The sequence below is a fragment of the Mus caroli genome, chromosome 4 (assembly GCF_900094665.2).
Source record: "Mus caroli chromosome 4, CAROLI_EIJ_v1.1, whole genome shotgun sequence".
Classification (NCBI taxonomy): domain Eukaryota; kingdom Metazoa; phylum Chordata; class Mammalia; order Rodentia; family Muridae; genus Mus; species Mus caroli.
The window spans coordinates 145,928,303-145,954,099 of NC_034573.1; the positions used below are offsets into that span (position 1 = coordinate 145,928,303).

At 47.7% G+C, this 25,797-nt stretch overlaps 1 protein-coding gene and 1 long non-coding RNA gene across 4 annotated transcripts in view; both read right to left on the reverse strand.

Moving 5' to 3' along the window:
- Ttll10 (tubulin tyrosine ligase like 10) overlaps positions 1-11,531 on the reverse strand; it is a 16,602-nt gene extending 5,071 nt beyond the window's left edge. Inside the window, exons 1-11 of one of the 3 annotated variants that reach the window (XM_029476630.1) lie at positions 11,383-11,531; positions 9,619-9,749; positions 9,328-9,531; positions 8,581-8,661; positions 8,359-8,497; positions 8,096-8,214; positions 7,893-8,019; positions 6,570-6,655; positions 5,943-6,114; positions 4,853-5,024; positions 4,265-4,405 (exon numbers count right to left, since the gene is read on the reverse strand). In XM_029476630.1, the coding sequence (XP_029332490.1) occupies positions 4,265-4,405; positions 4,853-5,024; positions 5,943-6,114; positions 6,570-6,655; positions 7,893-8,019; positions 8,096-8,214; positions 8,359-8,497; positions 8,581-8,661; positions 9,328-9,531; positions 9,619-9,749; positions 11,383-11,477 (1,467 nt within the window). In that variant the 5' untranslated portion in view covers positions 11,478-11,531. Of the gene's footprint in view, positions 1-4,264; positions 4,406-4,852; positions 5,025-5,942; positions 6,115-6,569; positions 6,656-7,892; positions 8,020-8,095; positions 8,215-8,358; positions 8,498-8,580; positions 8,662-9,327; positions 9,750-11,382 lie in introns of all 3 variants that reach the window. The other 2 variants (XM_029476628.1, XM_029476629.1) reach the window with 2 other exon arrangements.
- Positions 11,532-13,876: 2,345 nt separating this feature from the next.
- On the reverse strand, positions 13,877-21,155 carry LOC110293618. The gene is made up of 2 exons (XR_002377825.1): positions 20,937-21,155; positions 13,877-15,209 (listed from the first exon to the last, which is right to left on the reverse strand). It is a non-coding gene; the product is annotated as an uncharacterized LOC110293618 (long non-coding RNA).
- Between the last annotated feature and the right edge of the window lie 4,642 nt (positions 21,156-25,797).

Genomic DNA, 25,797 nt, shown 5'->3' on the forward strand with positions numbered 1-25,797 from the left:
GGCAGGCGGATTTCTGAGTTCGAGGCCAGCCTGGTCTACAAAGTGAGTTCCAGGACAGCCAGGGCTATACAGAGAAACCCTGTCTCAAAAAACCAAATAATAATAATAATTTTAAAAAATTAAAAATAAAAAAATAAAAGTAGAGAGTGCTCAAGGAAGGACACACCTTGACTAGAGGTCTCCATGTAGATGTTGTACATGTACAGATACCACAAAGATACACAAAACACACACACACTGAGTAAAAAGAATTCCTCTGCCCAGTAAATCAAGAATGGAGAAGTTAAAGAGTTAGAGAAATGACTCAAAATGTTAAGAGCACTTGCTATTCTTGCAAAAGGCTACAATTATGTTTCTAGTGTCCACATCAGACAGCCCACAACCTCTTATAACTCCAGTTCCAAGAGATCCAAAGCCTCTTTGAGTACCAAGCACATATATGGTACACACACACACACACACAGCACTCAAACACATAAAAAATTGAAAATCTTTTTTAACAATAGGAAAATTAAGATGTTTCCACATGAGGACAGGTGTGGTGGCACATACCTTTAATTCCAACACTGGAGAGGCAGAGGCAAGCAGATTTTTTTTTAAAGATTTATTTATTTATTATTATATGTAAGTACAGAAGAAGAGGGCGTCAGATCTCATTACGGATGGTTGTGAGCCACAATGTGGTTGCTGGGATTTGAACTCTGGACCTTCAGAAGAGCAGTCGGGTGCTCTTACCCACTGAGCCATCTCACCAGCCCGCAAGCAGATCTTTATGAGTTTGATTGAGATCAGCCTGATCTACATGGTGAGACCCAGTCTCAAAAAACAAAGAGACAGGCCAGCCTGGTCTACAAAGTGAGTTCCAGGACAGCCAGGGTTATACAGAGAAACCCTGTCTCAAAAAACCGAAAAAAAAAAATAAAAATAAATAAAAACCAAAGAGACATTTACACACAAGGAAAAACAAAGTATGCCTGCTCTGTTGTTCCTCCATCAGTAACTTGAACGTATATGAAGAAATAAAATAAAGAGCCCTAGTAAAGACGATTATATAGTTAAATATAAGACAGCATATGAGCTGTCCCAGAGCGGTGGCACATGCCTTTAATCTCAGCACTTGAGAGGCAGAGGCAGGTGGATTTCTGAGTTTTAGACCAGCCTGGTCTACAGAGTAAGTTCCAGGACAGCCAGGGCTATACAGAGAAATCCTGTCTCTGTCTGGAAAAAAATAAACAAAAAAATAAACAAACAAAAAAGATATAAATGGACTATATACATAGATTGTTAAAGAGTAAACAGAAGACTTGACCAAAACCACACATATTTTTCAGGGCTGATAAGGTGGTTAAGTGAATAAAGATGCTTGTTGTGCAAGCTTAGTGACCTGACTTTGATCCTAGAACCCATATTAAGGTACAATAACAATAACAAAACTGACTCTATGAAGTTGTCCTGTGACCTCCACATGTCCACTGTGGCAAAAGCACCCTAGCATATATCTCTCTCTCTCTCTCTCTCTCTCTCTCTCTCTCTCTCTCTCTCTCACACACACACACAGTATTTATTTAAAAGAGACTAACAAGATGACTTATTATGATGTCTTAAGACTCAGTAGTAGTCTTGACTAGCCTGGCACTTTCTATGTAGATGAGGCTGGCCTCAAATTCATGACATCCACCTGCCTCTGCATCCTGAGTGCTAGGATTAAAGGCATATGCCACCACACTCAATGTTAAATACATTTTTACATCCTTTTTGTGGGGTGGGGCACAGAGGGTCACAGCACACATGTAGAGATCAAAGGGCAGCTTTTAGAACTCTCCTTCCACCATATGAATCCTGGAATGAGACTTAGGTTGTTAGGCTTGACATCAGGCACCTTATGAGCTAAGCTACCTTACCAACCCTCATTTTAAATGTTATTGTATGTGTTTACATAATGGGTGTGAGCATAGGCATATATAAGCCATGGTTAGAATATTGAATATTGAGGTCAAAACAACATCCGAGTACAACTCTATGAAATTGTTCTGATCTATACATATCCACTTTCTCTTAAAACAAAAAAAACTAGACCTTCTATTGAATAGTGGATTATATGATCTTTTCAAATGCGTAAGAAGATGTGTGTGCATGTGTGCCTAACTGTGTGGTGTGGTATGTGTGTACAGTGTGTGTGGTATATGCATGTGAGTATGCAGATATGCACATCTGTGCATATACCTCCAGAGAGCACAGCAGGACCGAGGGTGTCTTCTTTTATCACTCTATCAGTGAACTATAACCTCACTCTTTCAGCTAGGCTGGCTAGACAGCAAGCTCTTAGGGTCTACCCATCACCACTCTTCAGTGTTGGGATTACAGGCATGCACAGCCACATCTGACTTTTTATATGGATGCTGGATATTTAAACTCATGCTTGTAAACAGAGAAAGTGTCCTTAATTATAGAGCCATCTCCTCCACCTCATGAGAACAGTTTTAAATTACAGCACATGTTGGGATTAAAAGTTTTCATTAATTTGTTTTTGTGTATAGTCGGTTGGCACCCAAGGCTCTTGCACATACTAGGCGAATGCTCTACTGCTGAGCATAACCCTAGCCCTTAACAATGTTTTCTTTGCACTAGAATCTCATATAGACCAGGATATCTTTGAGTTCTCTGTGTAGATGATGACCCAGAGTTACTGATACTCCTGTCTCTACCTCACAAATGGTAGGATTGCGGGCTTTGTGTTACCCTACCTGCCTCCTGGCTTTCTCTTTCTCAACCTTCTTCTCCTTCTCCTCCCTCCCTCCCTCCCTCCCCTTCTGCCTCACTGCCTCCCTCCCTCCTTCCCTCCCTCCTAACCTCTTCCTCCTCCTCTTTTTTCTTTTTTTCTTTTCTTTTCTTTTCTTTCTTTCTTTCTTTCTTTCTTTCTTTCTTTCTTTCTTTCTTTCTTTCTTTCTTTCTTTTTTTGTTTGTTTGTTTGTTTGAGACAGGGTTTCTCTGTGTAGACCAGGCTGGCCTGGAACTCAGAAATCTGCCTGACTCTGCCTCCCAAGTGCTGGGATTAAAAACGTGCGCCACAACCGCCGGGCCCTCTTTTTTTTCTAACTCTTCCTCTTTTTCTTCTCTCTCCTCTCCTCTTCTCCCCCCTGCCCTGGTAGATCTCATCATGCAACTATCATTGGCCTGGAACTATATAGGCAAAACTGGTTTCAAACTTTGAAATCTGCTGGCTTCTGTCTCCCAAATGTTGGGATTGAAAGTGAACAGCAGCATGCCCAACATAGTAAAATGAATTTAAGGAAATACTGTAAGAATCTGTAGATCAAACATATTATATAACCGAGGAGAACTGAAAAAAATCCCTAGGAAAAGCTAACAAGGTAATAGAAAAATCTAAACACAAACAATAGAAAATCTTAGTAGACAGCAATCAAATGAGCTTGAGGCTGGTGGTAAGACACAGTGACAAACCCTTCCACAAAGGGAAGTCCAGGCTGCTTTTATGGAGTGTATATTGTTTCTTTTTTTTTTTTTTTCTCACTGTAACATATACCCAAGAGAATTGTTTCCAAGGAGGAAAGATTTTTGTTTTATAGTTTTAGAGGTTTCCATCTACAGTCTCTCAAACTTGAGTAGGGCAGATTATCATAGGCGTAAGATAGGGTGATACACCCTGCTCAGATTCCAAACCTTTGAGCCAGAATAAACCATTTCTACAAATAATTTGATTATTTTAGATATTTTATATATAAAAGGAATATGATATATTTTTATATCAAAATCAGATAAAATACTAAAGAAAAGCCATAGGTCGATTACTTATATGCACCAAGACAAAAATTCTTAAATACAATAAAATCAAACCTAGAAGTACAGTTGAATTATTATATACTACCATCACCTGGAATTTATCCCAGCAATGTAAGAGTAGTGAAAACTAATCAATGCAATACACTTGAATAGAATGAAAGAAAGATAGCAGATGATCATCTTAATTAGTATAGGAACAGCATTCTACATTACTCAGCATCCTACCCTTAAAAATGCTTAGCAAACTAGGGAGAGAAGGAAATTTGTGAGCCTTCCCCTCACATCAGAAGGAATACAAGGATATCTACTTTTGCCCCTTCAATCTGATATAGAAAATTATACCTGGAAACATCAGGCATGGCCTCAGTCAAACTACACAGGCCTCAGTGATTCTTAAAAGCCATGTGCCTAGCCCAACCCATAGGCAGTATGCACATAAAACAAGACTCAAAGCTAGACTGACCGTGAAGGTGGTGAAGACCCAATCTCTGGGGAGGCCCTTGGTCTTCCTAAATTTGTCATTGATGTATCGGTTGAGGTGCTCCATGCTCCACACAGTGCTCTCTTTCAGCAGCATGTACAGGGGACTCTTCTTCTGCATGAACTACAACACAAGCAGAGCCTAGAGGTTACCCTCCGTAGGTCTCCCTCTAGGAAGGCCTTACCCTAACCTTCTGACTGTCACCAGAGCCTTATTCCCATCTCCCATGAGAATTGCCTATGAGACCCTTGTGCATATATACCTTTATGATTTGAAACTTCCCAGTCAGCCAATCCCCACAGACCCTGAACAAGGAATCCTTGTTCCAGACCTCCCATTAATTAGGCATTTGGTCAGCACATTGATGGAGTTGACTCAAAGGATTTAGGCTCTAAGGTACTTAGGACACCAGAGTATCTGTTTGGGCAAAAGGAAGTAGTGACTAGGCTACTTCCACACCTAGGCAGGCAGTCTATAACTAGGTCCTTCCTCTGTTCCCAAACAATGAGAGTTTTCTCAGAGGTCATCCACACCTTTAGGAAAAGGACTTCTCCTATAAGGGGTTCTTACCTGATTGGTCAAATGACCACTGAGGTCACTGGAATGAGGGTTATACAGGCTGAGGGTGAGGCGGGCATAGCCATGGCCAAAAAAGACCATGTAGGGCATGGCACAGGCAATGAGCATGTAGGAGCGCACATCAAACTTCTTCCCATCTAGCAGCAGCGGGTTCTGGACATATCTAGGGGGTACCACAGGGGCACCTGGGGCTGAGTTGCTTGGCCAGTTGGCCTAGATCTGTCATCCCCACAAGGACTGTTTCCTCATTGCCTCCCACCTGTCCCAGATATGACCACTGGCTGAGCATGGTAAGAGGACTTTGAACTGTTCAAAAGAATTAGGAAGAGGGCATCATAACGAAATCTTTACCCACTGAAAGTGTCTGGTGCAGCTCTTACTAGGAAACTTATGGGAGCAGATTGGGCCCCTGTGGCAGGGAGGGCTGTCTGGAGAAGGAAGGCTGACTTTGGACCTGTGAATGGTGAATGGTTTTGGTGATGGGAGAGGGCATTCCACCTAGGAAACTTCATGTCTTCAAGACTGGAGGTAAGGAGAGCATGCTTGGAAGGGCACTATGGAAGGAGAAAGGGGGAGCCAATGACAGCTGTGGCCAGAGAAAGGGTCCATATTGGTAGATAAGGCTCTATTGGGACCTTTCTAAGTGTGAGCTGAGTTTTCCCTGCTAGTGCCATGTGAAACTGAGGATCTGGGCCCCACTGTAGGCAGATGAGTCATTGGTCAGCTCTGTGTTGCAGATAGGCTGTAGCTGGCTGGCTGGGCTGAAGAACAGGAAAGACAGCTGCATGACAGAGGACAAAGTGACCAAACACTCCCTGGCTACCCCTCCCTGGAGCCTGTGTTTAGGGGAAGTCTTGCCTGTTACCCCAGTTAAATGTGAACACACACACACCCGCCCCTGAACAGGTTATGGGTCTAGATGTGGGCTGCTCCAGGCAGGTTGGTTGGGTATGCTACAGCCTGCTATGGCCTAGGGATGCTCTGCAGCACTACTGACGACTATCACCAGCATCCACAGACAACAGCCAGGCTGGGTTATCCCCACTGAGACTCAAGCCCTTCCTGGCATCCATGCCCACACCTCTGCACCACTCGCGCCTGTGGTGCACGGAAGGGCATCTTGCGGTAGATGGGGTCATCCTCAATGCTCTGGGTCTTGGCCTGCAGGGCAGCAGCCTCCTCCTGGCTCCTGATCAGAAAGATGCCCTTTCCCTGGTTGGAGGCCGTAGGTTTGCAGATCCACATCTGGGTTTCTGCAGGGAGTAACCCCCGAGCCTGTGGCCCTGAGTACTCCTTGCCCCTCCCATCCCTCACCCTGCCCTGGCCCTGACCTTCCCTTTCCTTATCCTTTTCCCTCAGCTCTGACCACACCAAACAGCCAAGCTGGATCCAACCCTGATCCTACCCTGATCTCACTGTCTGATTACCCTGATTACCCAGGTCAGAAGACTATTTTGTCTCCCCTTGATCATACCCATGACCCGCCTATGGCCCTGGCCCCGCCACACTACCTCTAACTAAGGCCACAACCCTTCCTTCTCCCACTCCTCAACACCAGAAACCACTAGGATCCTGAGCCCGGGCTTCACTTTTCCTCTCAAGAACTATTCTACTTTTCCCAGGTCTGGCCCTGTCCCACCCTGCTAGGGTCCAGACCTAATCTTGTCTGACCTTCTAGTGTGCCTGGCCCTACCCAGGGGCTTCTCACCATCAAATAGAGCGAAGAAAGCCTGCCTCTCATCTCTAATGTCCAGCCGATAGGTCTCTGGAAAAAACTCTTCCATTTTCAGGACCCTTGGGAGAGCATGGAAGTAAAAACATGAAGAGGGCTCTCCTTTGTCTCAGACTTGGCCAGTGATCTATCTGGTAGTTTGACCTGTAGGCTAGCTGGAGGGGATGTTTACTGTTGTGTCCTCCAGCCTTCTCAGCTATTTCCTTTGTAAGGCCTTTGCTCATACTATACCCTTGTAGAACATTCTTTTATGAGTCTCATATTTTCAGACTCTCTGCAGCAGCCAACCTTCTGGCTACCAAATTCACAGTGATTCCTCTGTCCCATCTCCCTGCTTTCTCTCTCCCTATTGTCCTCTTCTATGTCGGTTGGTTTCCAGTGCCAAGACAGTGCCTCCCAGCATCTATTTCTGTGGGCCAAGGCACCGTCTCCAAATCTGCATCCCAAAGGGACATAAATCCTGGTCTGAGTACCTATCTCTGGCACGTTTGGAGGTGTGGATGGGATGTGCAGATGAAAGTACAGATGGGCATAGAGGTAGGTGGTCAGATGGATGTCTTAGAAAAACGGCTCTGGCTGGGCAGTGGTGGCGCACACCTTTAATCCCAGCACTTAGGAGGCAGAGGCAGGCAAATTTCTGAGTTCGAGGCAAGCCTGGTCTACAGAGTGAGTTCCAGGACAGCCAGGGCTGTACAGAGAAAAAAAAAAAAGAAAAAAGAAAAAAGAAAAAAGAAAAATGGCTTTGAGTTGCTGGCACAAGTTAGTGGGAAGTGGACAGCTGGACATGCAGATGTCAATATGGTGTTATGGATGTCCATGATCAAAAAGCTACCTCAAGGGGCAGATAAGAAGTTGGTTGGATGAGTAGATAGATCTAGCAAGTAATGAGTGAACCAGAATGGTTCAGCTTGGCTAAATGGTGGAGAAAATCGGGTGACTAAGAAAGAACAAAATGATGTCCAAATGGCAAGGAGCCATGGATGACGCCTGGGGGAGACTCTGGGGGGAACGACTACTGGGGGATATTCCATGTGTGGCTGTTGTGAGCACAGAGTATAGATCTCCGCATAGGGAATCATGGCCATGGGCTCCCATAGAGGCAGAGTGGAAGATCAGTGGGAAGAAAAGTGGAATATGTGAAGAGTGCTCAGGACTAGTGATTGACCCATATCTTGGGTAGGATACTGAATGCTGAGGATCTGCAGAGGGAGTGGTGAGTTTATGGAGTGGGGAAATGGTCCCAAGAGACAGATGGAGGTAGAAGTGGGTGTGCCTCTGGGGCTGGCAGAGTGGGCTCACTTGGTTTGGGTACTGGGCAGCATCCTGGCTTTGCTCAAAGTGCGTGCGTGCTCCCGCAGAGCACTGAGCAACCCGATCTTGGTCGTAAGCAGCTTGTTGTTGGGGAGTTGGAACAGCAACTGCTGGCCTGGTGAGACAAATAGGGATCTGTGGGTGGCACCTTAAGGCTGTGCCAATCCCCTACCCTCAGGGATGTCTCCTACCTTCCCGAAAGCTGCAGTAGTTGTCCCTGCACTTGATTTCACACCACTTTAGCTTGTAGTCCTCACAGTGGCTGTCCTGAATGCGTTGCCAGCCCTTGCTCTCACAGTAGTTGCTGATTCTGCAGGGTAGAAGGCAGCAGTAACTGGGGGGACTTAGGGTTCCCTGGAGAAGGCATGGCAGGAATGGCTGCCTATAGCAATATCTTGGGCCAGATCCAAGACAGGGGTGAGAATACAGATCAGGTTGCCCAAACTCTACTCACATTGATGCTCCGTTGGTGCCTCCGATGTAGAAGAAAGGGCCCTGACCGGGACTGGGCTGCTTGTCTCCTTCCATCAGGAGGACTTCCCCGTCCAGGGAAGTCACTGGGAGTCTGGCAGCTTCTTCTTCCTCCAGGTCGTCTGTGGATAGGTGGGTACTGAGCCTGGGTTTCTGGCTCAGTAAGGTTTTTCCTGCCCCTCTTCCTTTCTGTCAGAAGCCCCACCTGCATCTTGGTCCAGCTGACTTAGCTCAGGCCGGAGCCCTTCCTCGACGCTGCTCCCCATCCGTTTCTCATGGGTCCAGCCTGAAGACCAGTGGTGTCAGATGGGGAATGGGCAGGTACCCATTCAATCTGTCTGAGCTCAGCCAATGCCAGAAGCTGCTGGGAACTAACCCAGACCCCCTGGACCCAGCCCAATTTCTTCAGCCCAATACAGACCTGACTAGGAGGCCTGAGGGTCATTACACCCAAGAAAGGAGACATTACCAGCCATGGACTCAGGCAGAGTCCATGTAGTGTGGAGATTACATTGGGAGTAAAGAGGGTGGCCCCGTCTCCACCCTCCTTACCAGTAGGAAAGGCTCCATGCAGGGAGTGGGCTAGAGTGTGAGACAGGAGTCCATACAAACATGATTTGGGGATGTCTCCAGAGGGCAGGGGTCACAATGTCTATGATGACATCATGAGTGACTCAAGAGTCTATGGTCAACCAGGAGAGATGAGAAACTTGCACTAAATGGGGTTGGGGTAGTGAGTGCCCACTGTGATGGTACGGACAGGTAAAGCTTGCAGATTCTTGAGCATAGTGTCCCTAGTATGTGGACCTTTGTTAGCTTCTTTCAGGGACTGCTTGGTTGGCTGGCTGGGCATGGTCTAGTGTGAGCCTAACCTCTTCCCTCTGAGATGCTGTCCCTGGAGGCCCTGACTTGAGGGCATGTGTAACCAGTCCCAGGGCCCCTCTGCATTCACCTGGCACCTCAGTGTGGCATGGATGGATCCTGGACCGTTTGGATCTCTTGGAGCTGACACGGGTTCGAGGGGGCTGACCCCGGCAGTGGATGAATCTTGGACGGTTTCGTGTTGCAGGCATAAGGGCACCAGGGCGAGGAACCCTTGAGGCAGATGTAGTCCCTATACCCCTTCGGGGTCTTCGAGCAGCCCGATGTCCCAGCCCTTGAATGGGACAGACAGCTGCACCCACTTTGCTTGGGGAAGGAAGCCTCCCCATATCCTGGGCTGTGGCTTCAGCTTGTGCCTCACTTCCATCTCTGTGACGGCCATGAGGCCTTCTGGCCTGTGGGTGTAGAGCCATCTTTGCATCCCGTCTCTGCCTAGTGAGTTTTCTTCGGCCAAGACTGTCCTGGCCTCGATGAGTGTGGCCTCTGTGTCTGCTGCAAAGAGGTTGCCCATCAGTCTTGTTGCTGGTAGAGTGCACATCTGCAGACTTGAAGGTCAAAGAAGCTCCAAGCCCCAAACAAAGGTCCTATCGGTTTATGGCTACCCAAGCGCTCAGCCCAGGTCCTACTAGCACAACCTGTCTATAGCTACCATCAACTCTTCTTCCCCCAGAACCCCTGCCCCAGATGTTGTCCCTTTTAAATTAATTCCTAGACAAAAGTTTGTGCCTCCCATCACATCAAGTAAATAAACCCAGTTTGTTGGGTAGGGGTGAATGAAGAGATAGCACATAGAACTCTGTGACTGGGAAGGAAAAGACAAGCTAAGGCCTTTGGATAGGAACAGGTCAGCTTTAAGGAGGAAGACAGGTCTGTGGATAGACTGACTGACAACAAAGAAAGGCCAAATATAGGCATTATGTCTATCAATTCTACCCCTACTGAATCAACAGGAGAAGAAAAAAAATCCAAAAAGTTCTGTAGGATGGAGAGAAATCCTGGAACGAGAAACTCATACCTCTCTAGAGGACAGGCTGCAAATATGGAAGAATCCAGGAGTGCCTGGAGATCCCTTCCCAACCGAGAAAAGAAAAGCTCCCAGGAAAAGGCTGAGATAGGAGCTTTAGAACTGGGCAGGAGTGTAGGTGTGGGTGTGTGATTCTGCAATCACTTTCTTAGCTTCGTATTCTTGTTATTTTAACATTGAATTCAGCTATGAATTATTTTTTGTCATCTATATTTACTAAAGCTAAGCTAGGTGTGGTAACTCAAGCTTGTAATCCCAGCACCTGGGAGGCAGAAAACAGGAGATTGCCAAAAGCTTGAGGCTAGCCTAGGCTACATAGAGAGAGACCCTGTGAAACAAAAAAAATAGCAAGTGCTCAAGATATAGCTCAGCTGATACAGTGCTGCATAGCATATATAAGATCTGATCCCCTGTACCAGGAATGGCATTGCACACTTAGAATCCCACTACTTGAGGAGGATCAGAAGTTCAAGATAGTCTTTGACTATATAAATTGGTGACCAGCCTGAGCTACACTACATGAAACCTTCCCTCAAAAATTAAAAAACAGGGCTGGTGAGATGGCTCAGTGGGTAAGAGCACCCGACTGCTCTTCCGAAGGTCCAGAGTTCAAATCCCAGCAACCACATGGTGGCTCACAACCATCCACAACGAGATCTGGCGCCCTCTTCTGGAGTGTCTGAAGACAGCTACAGTGTACTTATATATAATAAATCTTTAAAAAAAAAATTAAAAAACAAAACCAAGGAAAACCCACAAAAATAACAAAAACTTCATAGAAAACCTAATGAGTGAGTAGGGATCTATCTACCCAAGAGAGGAAGGACTGGGATACAGCATCTAAACTGGGAAGCTGCCCGCTACTGCCCTTATCTAGGAAGCACATTTCAGGGCCTCTCTGAGGAGGAGACCCAGGATCCAGAAAGGAAGTTTTACACTAAAAGTTTCAGTTACAGTTTCAGGAAGCAAGTTGTCTAATACTGAAGCAAATGGTGTGGTCATGAATCTTGTGATATTACATAAAAGTTAAGGGAAAGCTCAAGGTGAGGAGCCAGACTGAAGCCTGAAGTCTTTATAATAAATTTAAAATAAACATTTTACCTGATCAGATAAAAAGACCGGCAGGAAATCACACCCCGGTACAATGGGCAGGAGATGCGTTTAAACCTGAAGAAGATGGCCAAGAAAATGACCATGTCAGTGTTCTGCTGAAGTTTTCTCTAGACACACACACGTTTGGCAACACAGGGCTCTGAGAAGGTGCTGACATTTTTTGAAGGGCTGGTGCCTCCCAAGCTGCGCTCACTGTCTGGGGATGCGTTCTCTGTGGATCTCAGGAGGTGGCCCTTCTGAGAGGTCAGTTCTGGGGGAGACAGACATGGCTCTAGGCAAAGAACTCCTTCTAAGGGATCCCAGCCCTCCCCAGAACTTGAGTTGCCCACATAGACCAGTCCCACCCCACAAGACACGCCTTTGTTGGCTGAGACACTTGGGTTTGGAGAGTGTGGCCTTGGCAGAGGCCTGAGCTCAGCCAAGCTGCCCAGTCTCTGCCCAGTCCTCTCTCCTGTTTATCTACTTCTGGAAAGAGTCAAAAATGAGGCACAGGAGGTCAAGGACTCAGCCTCAGTCCTAGTCAGGACCCTCAGCTTGTAACCACCTAGTCTCTCTTACCTGCTCTGCAAGGTCTTAGGAACCCTCTGCTGGGATACAACAGTGGTGACCTGGCAACTGTCTCCACGCAACTATTACTAGGGAACTATGATTCAGCAGCTGCCCAAAGGTAAACAAGAGTTTTAGGTGGATGGTGAAAGGGACCATTATATGAGTTGAGGGGCAGCCTTACAGAAGTTGGTCAAAGCATGAGGTGGAGAATGGGTCAAATTGATCTGAAGAGGCTGGGGGGATGCTGTTCCTGAGTAAGGGTCTTGTATACACACACACACCCCCACTGAATCTGGGGCATAGCCCCACATCTTCCATCCTCCCATGAATTCATATATATATATATATATATATATATATATATAAAATTTTTAAAAGATTTATTTATCTTAGATATGTGAGTATACTGTAGCTATCTTCAGACACACCAGATGAGGATATCAAATCCTGTTACAGATGGTTTTGAGCCACCATGTAGTTGCTGGGAATTGAACTCAGGACCTCTGGAACAGTAGTCAGTGCTCTTAACCACTGAGCCATCTCTCCAGGTCCCCTTCTTCCCATAAATTCTTCCAAGATGATTTTGAGTATTCACAGGGACTCCTTAATCCAGACCTAAAGAACTAGGATCTAACACCAAGCATGACTCAAAGTGACTTTGATGCCAGTTTGTAGTTCCCTGCTGGGGTCCTTGGGATCTGGTGTGACTCCTGCTTTTGACCCCAAGTTTTCAGCCATATGGATCCACATTCCTGTCATCTTTTAGAGCCTTGCAAGGATCACAATAACTTGACAGGGGCTACATGGTGCTTCCAAAAACCAGGACCATATCCTGGAGTCCATGACCGTGCCTTTTTTAAAATAGAGATCTGTACAGATGTCAGTGAGTTAGAATTTTGGGTGCAGTCATCTTGTATCAACCAGGTGTACTCTAAACCCAGTGACTGGTGACCTCTTTAGGGGGAAGCAGAGATAAGGGTATGTGACTGTAAGCCACAGGACCTGTGAACTAAGAGGAGGAAGACACTTGAGGACTCCCCCTAGGGCCTTCTTGAGGTCCTAGGGGCATATCTTGGAAATTCTGGAAAACAACTGTTGTCTTTGGCTACCCTGTAAATCTCCTCACCTTCAGGTTCTTTTGTGGTTCTGCCCATGTTAAGGGGCTCTAGCATCCCCTTAGAGGCTGGGCATGACAAGTCACTCACGTGGCCTTCCCTAGTCTAAGCTGACAGTGTGGGAGCTTGTGCTTGGCAGGTCTGAAGGAGCACCATTTCTCAGCAATGCCCAGAGTCCTATGGGGATAGGAGTGCCCCATTGGCTGTCATTCTCTACTTGTGAGATCTGCCCTTCTTATGCTGTGCTGGGGGTAAGGTCTTTGTGGTCAGTCCAGTGCTGGATCAAGAGACCTCTCTGCTCTAGACTAATAGTACAGTGGGACTGCAGGTGGGCTGGGGCACATTGCACTTCTACTAAACCCTGGACTGAGTTATTGGGGCTGAAAGCCTCCAGGCTGGACAGGTAGCACACCCAACCCTGGAGAGGCTTTGGACAAGTAGCCAGCTGTCTCTGATCCTGGCTATGAAGGATATTTTCAATGCACACTCCAGGAGCTGGGGATGTAGCTCAGGGGTGGAGTGATTGCTTTTACATTCATAACACCCTGCACAAGACACCCAATTCTCACTCCAAGGCTGACTCTTGGCTGAGACAGGAGCCCCCATTTTCATGGATCACTTGTCCTTGGTATGTTCTAGAGTACATATTGCATACCAGAGCTAGTTTGTGTAGTGACTGGCTGGGTACAATGAGCCCCATGTCTCTCTTCTATCTGGTGGGAGCACAGATCACTGGAATCCCCGTGTCTTCCGCTTGATCCTTTGCAAGGCTGCTTGTTAATGTTTTGTACCGTGAAAATGATGTGATCAACGTAAAATTTCAGAAATCACACAATTTATTGCCTTACAAAGATTTTTTTTGCCTGCATTTTATTTACAATGCTTGAAGAGATGACAGAAAGGGGACCACCTATTATAGAGTGCACGATGGGCAGACAAGTCCCTCAGCCACATAGAACTTGGAGCACAGCAGGTTTCTGTGGGAGGTGAAGTCCAGTCTCCCTATAATGGTTCTTTGGAGGGAATGGCCTGTCCAGGACTAAGAAATCTGTCAGGGCATGTTGGGTTCCTTCAAGAGGGCAGTGGATGAAGTAGGGTTTGGCTCTGCTGGACTCAGGCTGTATTGGCCAACTTGAGGTTTGCAGAAGTCTAGGTACTGAAGTCAGCAGCTTGTATATGAGGTCTAAGAAGTTCACTTCTAGTTCTTACCACAGCAACACTCAAACTCCTCATATAGCAAATGATGTAGGCATTGGGAATCATTCTAGAGCAACCGTTTTAGAAACAGCCTTTTGAAAATTCTCAGGGACATGGGGGGTGGGGTGGGGTGGGATCTTTAAGATTGGGCTATTCAGCATCCAGAGTTAGACTGAAAGATGACTCTCTGATCCTAAGAGCCAGAGATGGGATGCATAGAAAGAACTCATGAGCAGGCTGACAATGCAGAGCTGTGCAGCCTTCTGCATATTCCTGGGTATGAGTCACTATCACCTGGTCTGGCACCTTGGCAGTACCCCTGTCCCTGAAACCCATATACCTATTTTGCACTCTGGGTTTGGGCACAGTGGTTAGACTTGCTTTTACGCTCCTTGGTTCCATGACCTGAGAATTTTGGAGAGGAGACAAAGGACCGAGGTTTTAGATCTCCTCTTGTCCCATACCAGTGTTGATAGCATAGGGGCTACAGAATCTGCAGGGGACAGCTGACTGACTACAAATTGAAGTCCCTCTGTGTGGAGCCCAGTGGGCTATGGGGGGCAATAGGACTGTGACAGCCCCACTGACTATTCCTGAAAAGGATGGATACGGAGGCCTCAATCTGCTGTGGCTATAACAGAAAGCTATTACAGGGTCAGAGGAAGGCAGTCAGGCTCAGGGGGGCCTGTAGATTTAAACTGTGGTCTGTTTGCATAGAGGGCTTGATGACCCCAGCTCTGGACAGTTGTAACAGATGAATTAAGGTCTTGTCTCTACCCAGTGTCCATGAGGTGGTGAGGATGTCGTCTCCAGCGGTGATAAGGCCGTGGATGGACGGCATTACCAGACAGTATTAGACAGATGCATCCAGATCTAACCATGTCTGGTAAGACATCCATCAGCAGGCAGTGCATTGTACAAGGGCCTCCCCATCTGGGCAGTTTGCTTTGATACCTGTAGAGGGAAGGCCAGGGTTGGCTTCCTGCCTGCTCTGGCCCAAGGGCCATTCTTGGGGTTCACCCTTCCAGGACCTGGGACTACTCTGAGGACTTTCTTACCAGGCCCCAGCTCAGTTGCCTGTTCCTCAAGTGTGGAAGTCTGTGGGTGCAACAGGAGAGTCATCTGCTCACCTCTTATTTGGCAAATGCTCGTCATAGCACCTCTTTGGTTTTCTGAATGGCTGTCAGCTTAATGAGTAACATTAAAGCCAGGAACAGACTCCTTCCCCAGGAAGAGCCATCTAGGCTGATGCTGGGTGGGGCTCCCTGACCCTGTACTCTGGCTCCAAGTAAAGAAAGATAAGAAGTAATCTTGAATTCTGGTTTGGGGCAAAGTTCCTATTCTGGACAGCCATTGGGAAGGAATGGAGATTCCTTGTTCTTAATTAGGAAACAGCTGATGACATCACAATTCTGTGTACCAGGCTCAGGTCCCCGAACCCACCCATGCCCATTGGTCCCATAGGCACTGATAGTCCTTATGCTAACACTGCTATCCATCATGTCTCCTTACCTAGCTCAGCATCCTCACGAACCCTCACAGTCTCCCTAAGAATCAATGAACCCCCAAATCTAGCCAGCAGAGGAGTTGGCAAAGGTGGGCATTGCTGCTCTGAGAATGAGTGACAATCCACTTCTACCCCAGTACCCCTGGCATGGTGAAACCATCCCTTGCCCCAGCATGAAGTAATAGACAAGGGTTCCCACCTTGGACAAAGTCCAGCCCCCACTGACTGCTGAGCTGTAGAGCTGAGACAGGCCCTCTGCAAGTCCAGCACACAGCCTTGGCCTAACTGGAGTCCAGGAGGACAAGTGTGTATCATCAGCCTGTCTTCGGCGAATGGTGGGTCACCTTTGAACATCGTTACCAGACAGTGTTAGAGTCAAGCCAAGAAATCCAGCACTGTCCGGTAAGATGCCCACAGAGGCCCAGGTATGCTTTGGCAGGAAGACACAGGTGGTTTCCACCCTCAGGGAGGCCCAGTGGAAACCTGATGCCATGAACAGCCAGAGACTGTATATGCATCGCAATAAGCCAGCAGAGATGTTGACCCTAACTCATACTGTCTGCTTTGTCCAAAGCAAGGGGACTGTGACACATTGGCTCAGTGTGCATGTTTGAGGTGCTGTTGGTCAATAGGTCGGTGCTCACTTGATGCAGGAAGGTACGGTATCCCAGGCTTGAGTAGCCCCACTAGGGGGTCAGTCAGTACACAGCTCCTAGATCTGGGTGAGGCCGTTTTTGGCATGAGGCCCTCTGAGCCCAGGCTGAGACTTAGCCCTTTAGAGCCTTTGTTGCAGTTCCACCCAGCTTACACCTGCTAGGTGTGGTGGCAGCACCTGTCTGGGTATTGTGTGCAGAACCCAGGCATTTGACTGTTCTAATTCCCAGGGCATTGGGAGGGGGGCGCCCCCAGGGCAATGGGAGAAGCCCCTTACCCCAGGTTATAGAGTGGCCCTCAGAGGTGCCTGGTTTGGGGGAACTTTCCCTAAAGCCTCCCACCACCCATATCGCCAAGGTTAACTCTTTGCCCCATAGCCCTACCTTGGATAAGGTAGGTGAGGTGTGGACTAGAGCCCCTGGAGGCTGGGATCAGGAGGCGGCTCCATTGCTGCATGCAGGGCTCCGCCGTCATCATTACCAGGCAGTATTAGAGATCAGACACTATCCAATGCTGCCCAGTAAGATGGCCACGGCTGCCCAAGTTGGATATGGAGGCCGCCTAGTAGGGAGTTGAAGATGACTAGATTCCATGGGCAGGGCCCAGATGCCTAAGTGTCCTAATCCCCAGAGCATTGCAGAAGGAGGGCACCCCTTCAGGAGAACAGCAGAAAGCCCTTCATTCTCATCTCCAAAGATAGGTAGTGGAGAGCTCAACAGCTTGAAGTAAGATCAAGTTCTCTTTTGGAAATTAGATAGAAAATAATTAGGATTGGGGTCTTATAGGCCCTGAAGCCTCTTATTGCCTCTCTGAGGCCCATTGGAAGGACTTAGCACCCATGGCCATAGATAAGCTCCCCTGCCCAGCCAAACCTGGCCTGCAGTGGACTAGCTTGGGGCCCAGGTGAGAACTTTGAAGGGTCAAATAGTCCTTCCCAGAGGCTGACAGCTCCAAAGAGCTGGGAGGCAGGCTATGTAGAGTTCCATGTGACCAATGGCCAGGTCAGGATCAGGTCATAGATAGGCCCTCCATCTGAGTATATCCACTACAGAATAGCCTAGACAACAGGTCCAGTCCCATTAGGGTACACAGTGTACTTAAGGTTGATGAGGTTCACTCAATGGGCCTCTGTCTCCAGGATACTGTTCAAGTCTACTTTCCTGCCCAGCCCCTTCTTGCCTTTTTCAGGGCCCAAGAAGGATACTGGGATGAGGGACCAGTAGTGGGATTTATTGTCTGATGATTTGGGATCCAACACTTCAAGCATATGGGAAAAGCAGCCCCCAGTATAAGTACAATAATCACATACCCATAGACAGATCCTTTTGTTGCTAAGGACATAGCCTGTAGTCTCCCACACAGAGCCAAGAAACTAAGCACCTGTCCCAAGGATACTTGGGACCGAAAGAGACTCAATCTGTGCCTCTCCTTATCCCAACTCCGTCTTTACAGAAGTATTTCTTCTCATGTTTTTCTGATATCTTCTATCACAGACACAATACAGGTGGCTCAAGCCCGGTACTGATTTCCTCGGATCACAACAAAGGTGTCACTGCCTCCAGGCAGCTGCTAGTTCTCCAGCCTCTCTCCTGAAAACCAACATTCCTGAGGACCTGACCTGAGCACAGGCTGAGCAGATGGGGATGGACACTCTATAGGAGCCTAAGGTTTTAGAAACTGTCCTAACTCTTCGTCTATCTCCTACAAGGTTCCCAGTGCTCTCAAACACCCGGCAGATACACTTCCCTCTCCCTGAACTTTTTTAGTTCTATCCTATCAGATCCATAAAATCAGTGCTTCAAAAGAACTTTCTCCTCTCTCTCTCTCTCTCTCTCTCTCTCTCTCTCTCTCTCTCTCTCTGAGCTTTGGCAAACTAAGGATTCTATTTGAGAACTAAGTGGACTAAGTGGAATTTCAGTTATCCTTGTGGCTTCAGAGCCACAAAGAGTGTGGGAGCTGGATGAGGGTAAGCACCAAGGATGTTGCCTTTCCCCTTCTGGTTGTGTCAAAGAAACAGGGAAGACAAAATGGTATCCAATGATGAGCCTGATCCCTGCATCCTTGACTACTCAGGGTGAGCACTTCTTAGGGAACATGGGAGGCTAGGGGACCCTGCCAAGTACAAAGCTGGCCAGGGCATAAGACAAAAGGTCAGATCACCCTCTGCATACTGAATCATGTTCTTGCCTAGCAGGCTAAGATATACAGGGGCAGGTGCTCAGACATCAGTGTATGTATGTGTGTGTGTGTGTGTGTGTGTGTGTGTGTGTGTAGGACAACCTTCAAAATGCAGATTCTGTAAGTCCTCCAGCAAAATTTAAAAGCTGAACAGATTCTAAAAGTCATGAGTTGGGACTGGGTGTCTTGGTGTCCAAGCACTGTTGAGTATGGGAGAGACACTGCTTTATTCAGCACAGGGGGAAGGGAGAGACAAAAACATGACAGAATTACAGCCATAGGTCAAGAAATGAAAAGCAAAAACAGAGGTTCTATTTGGAGCCTATGTGGTGCCCATCTGGTCAGTTGTATCTGAAAATGAGGTTCAGGTCATGATCCCCACAGCTAATTATCAGCATCTACTAGGCTTAGTTTAGGAAAATTAAGGAATGGATCCAGAAGCCAAGTGCCCCCAAGGCTCCTCTGCAGCAAACACCCTCCCCCTTTCCAGAGTACCTTGATCCTAACCCTAACCCTGCAAGGACAGAGAAAGTTGGGAATTTGTGGCAGAGGAATGCATTCCCAGTGTGAAAAAGTGAGTTGCTGGTTAACTTGCCCAACGGGCCTTAATCAATGGTGAGGCCAGAGAACAAAGCTCTGAAATTCAACCTCTCCTACAGCAGATCAGCCAAACTTAGATGCCAGCGGCTGTGGGAGGGGTAGGGGTGGGGGCAGGAAAGACTTGTCTTGTCTACACTCAGGCTACCTCTTAGTGGCTGTTGGAACTACGTGTCTTCAAGGCAAAGCCGCCATTTCATCCACACAGTCGTCAGCATTGTCCCTTAGCCCTTCGGTTATATAGCTCACCCTCCAGGTCCACTGCACCCCTGAGTACCAGCCTCCTGCAACTGGGGAACTTCCTTAGGCCATTTTACACACTAAGAACATCCTGGCGAATTGATTTTGCAAATAAAGTATTTGCAAATTACCAAGATGCCTGAAAATTAACAATGGACTATATCCATATTTTATGGCTCATTTGCATTTTCATAAATGCAAAACATTTTGCTTGATTCAACAATCTACCGATTGGTCCAACATTTTTATCTAGGTTACCAGAAAAACAAAACAAAGCTGAACTACTTTTCCGGATGCTCAGCCTAGAAAGGGCTTAAAGTAGTCACCACATATTAATCAAAACACTGCACTCTTACATCCTATGGATTTTGTTCAAGAACAATGAAACAACATACTCTATATTATGCCTAAAGAAAACTAGGCAACTTTTTCTTCAACATTATCAGCTCCTAAGTTTAAACTCAGAGAGTTTGGCCATCTGGGTACAAACTCAGAGCTGAGCATGCCTAGACGCCATAGCACAGTCTAGATGTTCCTCCAACCAGACATTTATATAGCTGGCTATTCATGGCTGCTGTGCTATTTAGCATGTAAGGGAGAAAAAAAAAATCTTTTAAATGGACCTGATCTGGAGTAATGGTTTGAGGAACCTGTTTTGTCTTCCCCAGTGTGGTCCTGGCTTTGTTAACACCTCAGAAATGAACAGTGAGAAAAAGCCAGCGTGCAAGACTGACCAATTCTGATTTCACCATTGTCACCAATCTAAAGGTCTCAGGCAGCCTCCAACCACAGGTCCTCTGGGTCATGGCTGCTGACAAAAGCAAGCCCTTCCCAGCACAGAAACCAACAGAGACGAGGTCTTCATGCCCAACAGCCGCACCCTTCCCTGCACCCACCTCTGAGGCGGCAGCCTACCGTGGTGGAAAAAGTATCAGGAACAGCAGTGGCTGCTTTAAGAAAGAACTTTCCAGAAGGCTGTATTTCCGGGAATGGCAGGAGTCTGTTTTCTGCGCTCCAGGTGCTTGAACCCACCTGGTCTAAAGATGCCTCCTGTGGACTCCTGGAGGCTCCCAAGCCTAGCCCAAGATGGCTCCACATCTGAATCCCAGCTGTAGCACAGTTGAAGGAGCCGCTTTCTTCTTTGGAAAGGAAGACCTGCTCTACCCTGCTCTGCTTCCCCCAATACACAGTTCACTAGACAGAGGGTGATCTGCAGTCCCAAGTCTGTCACCACCATTCGCCCTACTCCATGTCAAACTCCTAGGGGCCCTCCAGCCTCTCCCTACAGAGTGGTATTCTAAGGCCTGTCTGGCCTCCCTCCTGCCTGCCCCTACCTGCCCAAACAGGTTCCTGACAGGATCCTCCACTGCTGTGCAGATCTACAAGTTGCTCCACCCCCAGTATCGAGGCAGCACTGTGCCTGTGTCTAGAACCCAGTAGGTGGGGTGTAAATTAACGTTTGCAAAGGATATAGAGAGGCTTGGGTATCCATCACCCCCATATACCTGTCAGCAGTGGTGGATAGGGCTAGACGACCAGCTTTGGCATCAACCCAAACTTTCCCTCAGCCAGGATTCAGACTCAGGCGTTGTAGCTGGGGCGTCACAGGAAAGAATGACTGTCTCCCCTCCAGGTGAATCTCAAACACAAAAAAAACTAAGGTGCACAGTGAACTGGCACAGGTCGACAACTCGGGGACAATGAGGAGGAAAGAAACTGCTCTCAGCCAGGAAGGGGGAAGGACAGTGTGGCCTGGGCTCGCCTTACATGTAGCTACTCACCCCGCCCAATGCAGGTGTCTGTTGCCTGCCAGCCAATCTCTGCTCCTGGCCCCCAAACAGGTGTGTCCCCCGGGGCTCTGATAGGCTAAGAGGGAGGTAGCTCTGGTGACGCAGGCAAGGGGGCGGGAGGCCCACACATTCCTGCCCCCACCTTGCCCGCCAAGCCCAGGTTGAACAAAAACCAGGGTAGGGAGGCCCCTGTGGGACATGGTGCATGGGCAGCTAATCACCTAGGCCCAGGCTACGGGAGCAGCTGTAGGCAGCAGCTCCTTTCCAGATCCAGGAGCACAGCAGGCTGTCTTAGAAGGGGAAAGGTGGGGTCGTATATTGTATATATGCACCAGACCTCTCAGGCCCCAGCCCACAACTGTGGCTACTGCCTCTGACTGGATACTCCTGATCAGAGCTTGAAGAAACTGCATTCTCCTAGCCCCCCCTCAATAAGCAGATTTCCTTAGAACTCCACAGACACAAATACTGAGGTCATAGGTGTTACTAGAGCCTTCTTTGAAGTAGGACTAGCCTGGCACAAAGAAAGCTTACTACAGCCCTAAGAACCCTAATTTGGATAGGACATTGACTATAGAGTTCTTAGTATAAAGCAAGGCATAATGGTGTTCGCCTTTAACCTCAGCACTCCAGGTGGATCCCTGGGTTCAAGACCAGCCTGATCTACAAAGCAAGTTTCAGGAGCTAGGGCTACACAGGAAATTCTGTCTAAAACAAACAAACAAAGAAACAAAAAACAACAAAACAACAACAACAAAAACCAATAACAATCAGACTAGTGGTGCAAGGTTTCTTGTTAGGCCTTGGAAGGACGTATGGTCTCTGGTTCTGGGGCTGAGAGGTTATGGCCTTAGGGTAGTCTAGGGGTGAAACCATTGAGACCCTTTCTAAGTGTTCCCCATGACTCTACCAGACATGTTTGTTTCTTAGGCTCCCAGGGGAAGGACCTATAATGAAACGACAAACGACCCCAGCAATTAGCCAAACCAGCAGAAAGATCCCAGGAGGCCCAGCTATTTTCCATAACGAACTCAACAGCTCTGCTGGAAACTCCTAATTATGAAAGACCTGTCTCTTGAGCCCTAACACTCGGTATCCCTCTATGCCTAGGAGTAGAGGGAGCATTGAAAGGCCTGCTGGCTCTGTCCTGTGTACAACCTTCAGGTGCAAACTTTCTTCCAGGGATAATGTGGCCCGGGAAGGTAGCCTAAATCAGGTAGTAGTTGCCAGCACCAAATGTTGGGAGTTAGGGCATTGCCTTTCAGCTGACTAGACTAGTCACACGAAGGATTCTCAGTCTACTGCCTGCCCTAGACACTCTAGTTCAAGCCTCACTTGAGCTCAGCCTCCCTGAACCAAAGGGTTATGCTGGGGGTAAGGGGTGTCACAGCCTGGTCTACATTCCTCTCCCATCCTAGAAAAGCTGTCCATACAGCATAGGTGAACTTTGACTTCTTGAAACCCACATCTTCGGGCTGTCTCTTCTCAGTTATCAGGACACTCAACTCATCCTGATGTTCACTCAGAGTATCTGTGTTTGGGGGACAAGAATGGGGTCGATATACTCCTGGATACTGATCACCTCAGTTCTGGGAAGACTGAAGCATTTCCTTCTGACCCCAAACCTAAGGATGTTTGCCAATAGGCACAGGAATAAGAGAGCTGTTTCTAGGTAACGTCCTGGATCAGGGTTACCTGTTCTTGACTAGTGGAACTCTCAGTCATCTAACACTGGCCTGAGGCTGAGGTTGTAGATACTCCCCAGGGATAAGGGCCGCCACTATCCACAGAACCTCTATCCACAGGGATAGAGGGGGCAGTGCAAACAGGACCCTCAGGTAGAGATGCTCAGACCTATGTTCACAGAGCTTAGTTTTGATGTCTCTAGCTATCTGCAAAGTACCAAAGAGCTGGGACTGGAGAAGAAGTGTAGCATATTAGCCATAAGGGATACTTGACATACAGGTCAAGGTCTAAGGGCACAGAGTGACTGGGACTAGCTCTATGCTCTGGTAGGAAGAATAGGTTCTTTAGACACTGTCTGCCCTAACTGGGTATTTTCTGGGTGGATGAGCTTGACAGCAGAGGCACTCCTTGCCAAGGTGGAGGAGACTCTTCCCCAGGGGCCTTTGGCAGGAACATAGCAGCCTGTCTCCCTGTCCTCTGCATCTGCGATACACTTATGTCCAGCCATTCCATTGTCTACCCATTGTCCGATACAGGGGATGCTACACCACCCAGCTTCAGTGAAAGAGTACAAATACTGACTGCATTTGTACCCAAAGGCCTCTTCTGTGTCTATGGGCACAGTCCTGAGCCCCATTTTATAATCGATCCAGCTCTGAAAGCTCTAATCTCTGCTCAGAGGATCCAGTTAAAGTCTATTGAGGACATTTCTGTGGCATGTCCTGGGAGAGCCTAACAGCCCTGAGGTATGGTACATAAGCCTTTGTCTAAATTTGGCACAGGATGAGTGAGCACCCTAAATGTCACATGAACACAGACATCTTATGATGATATTGAGAGGACTGAGCCTGGATGAGAAGAAGATGATCTGAGAGGCTCACCCAGTTCCTGCTTACATGCACAGGTATCTGACCCTATCTCTAGGTGGGATCCTAGATAAATTGCTCTTTCCGTCATCAAGAGCTGTGTGCTACCAAGATGAACAGAGAGATGCAGTCAGTCCTAGGTCAGAATGCTGAAGATCTAGTGTAACCTCCCACTCTTTCTCTCTCAAGCACAGCAGAGGTTGCTGTTCAATATAGACTGAGTATCAGAAAGCAGGAACACTCTCAAACTGTAAACTCAGGTCTTTTCCTTTCTTGTAGATGTAGCAGAGAACCTCCTGCCTTCACAGTTGCTATTCACATCCATTGCTAGGGAGTCAGCATGTTCCACACAAACCCAGAAACAAACTACTCTGCATAGTAGTTTACTCTTTTAGCCTCAAAGTAGAGAGACAACCAATTTTTTATAGCAGACTCAATAAAATGGCTCTACCAGGGAGCTGCCAGAGCAGTGAGATAGAGCCCTGCACAGAAAGTACCTATAGATGTTCCTCTAGCTTTCTTGGTCCCAGATGGAAATGATCTGGATGAAGTCGAGCTGTGGTCTGTTCTGGCCTAGGCCCTTTACAGAAGTTATGCTGAATGTCTGACAACCCTGTTTGTGAATGTTCTCAGGGATTAAAGTTGTCTTTAAACAATCTGGACTGGCTCTCCATTGGCTTCTTGCTCCTGCAGTTACCACCCATTGTTCCCCTATTCTTACTGATTTCTAAATAGAATAAAGTGACCAGAGCTGTCTGTGTCTATGCTTGCCAACTGGTATAGGGAAGGCAAGGTTGCCATAACTCATCATAGGGTTTTGAGCAAAATGATCCATCACCTCAGGATACCCCACTGCAGAACTTCCTGCTTGAAAAGATGGAGCCTAGGATGGTCATCCAAGTCCAGATCCAGCTTCATTGTAGGGTTCAGTAGGCCTAGAACAGTTCATCTCTTTCCCATAGATATAAAAAAGATCCTGCCAGGCAGTGGTGCCCCACACCTTTAATCCCAGCACTTGGCAGGTGGATTTCTGAGTTCGAGGCCAGCCTGGTCTACAGAGTGAGTTCCAGGACAGCCAGGGCTACACAGAGAAACCCTGTCTTGAAAAACAAAACAAACAAACAAACAAACAACAGCAGAAAGATCCTACTACCTCGCTGATGCCTAGGTGTTGACGACCAGTTCTGAGCACCCAAATGGATGAGCAGTCTGAGTTGTAGCAGGGTCCACCACCTACCATGTTAAAAACCATAGGGAGGAGGCCTGGGACTCATGTCTGTCACAGATCTTTTAGGGCAGGTTTCTAGTCTCAGGAGTCCTCTTTTTGTATAATCACTATAGGTAAGATGGGGTACAATGAGCCAGGTACTGTGGCCTTGCTTGTCAGTTGAGCCATTTCACAAAACACACCAAGTCAGACTTCTGCCAGCTGCACTGGGTGTCAGAATCTCTGAAGCCAGACAAAGGTTCTGTCTGGCCCACCTGCTGGGCAGGGCAGCGTTACCATGGCTGCAGAAGAGGGATAGTGGGTGGGAATCTGTAAGGAAGCTCTCCAGGGACCTGAAAGGCCTGGCTGCTCCCCTTTGTAGTCTCTCCTCAGAGGAAGGACTAGTCTGAGAGGGGTGTGGCAGAAACCCCCACATTAGTCTGGTTTGGTGGAGTTGGCCTGAGGGAACCCAGCCCCCAGTCCCTCAACCCTGGCCAGGCTGAGGCCTCCTTGGGTGGGGCAGACACAACAAAGGCCCATTGTGCTGGCAGCCAGGTACTTCCTGCATGGCTGCCAGCCATGCCAGCACCCAGAACAAGCTGAGGAGGGGTCCTATGTGCTGGCAGAGGCTCACCTTCCCTCTGGGACAACCTGGGAGGGGAAAGGAGGGCCCTGGATTCTTTCTTAGGCAATAGCAGACTTCAAGGTTACCTGACTCTGTCATGTGCTCAGAGATAGCTGCCAACATTTCTGGCTTCTACTCCAGTGTGAGCATGAAACCTTCTCACTGGAGTTGGGCTCTTCTAACTTACACACC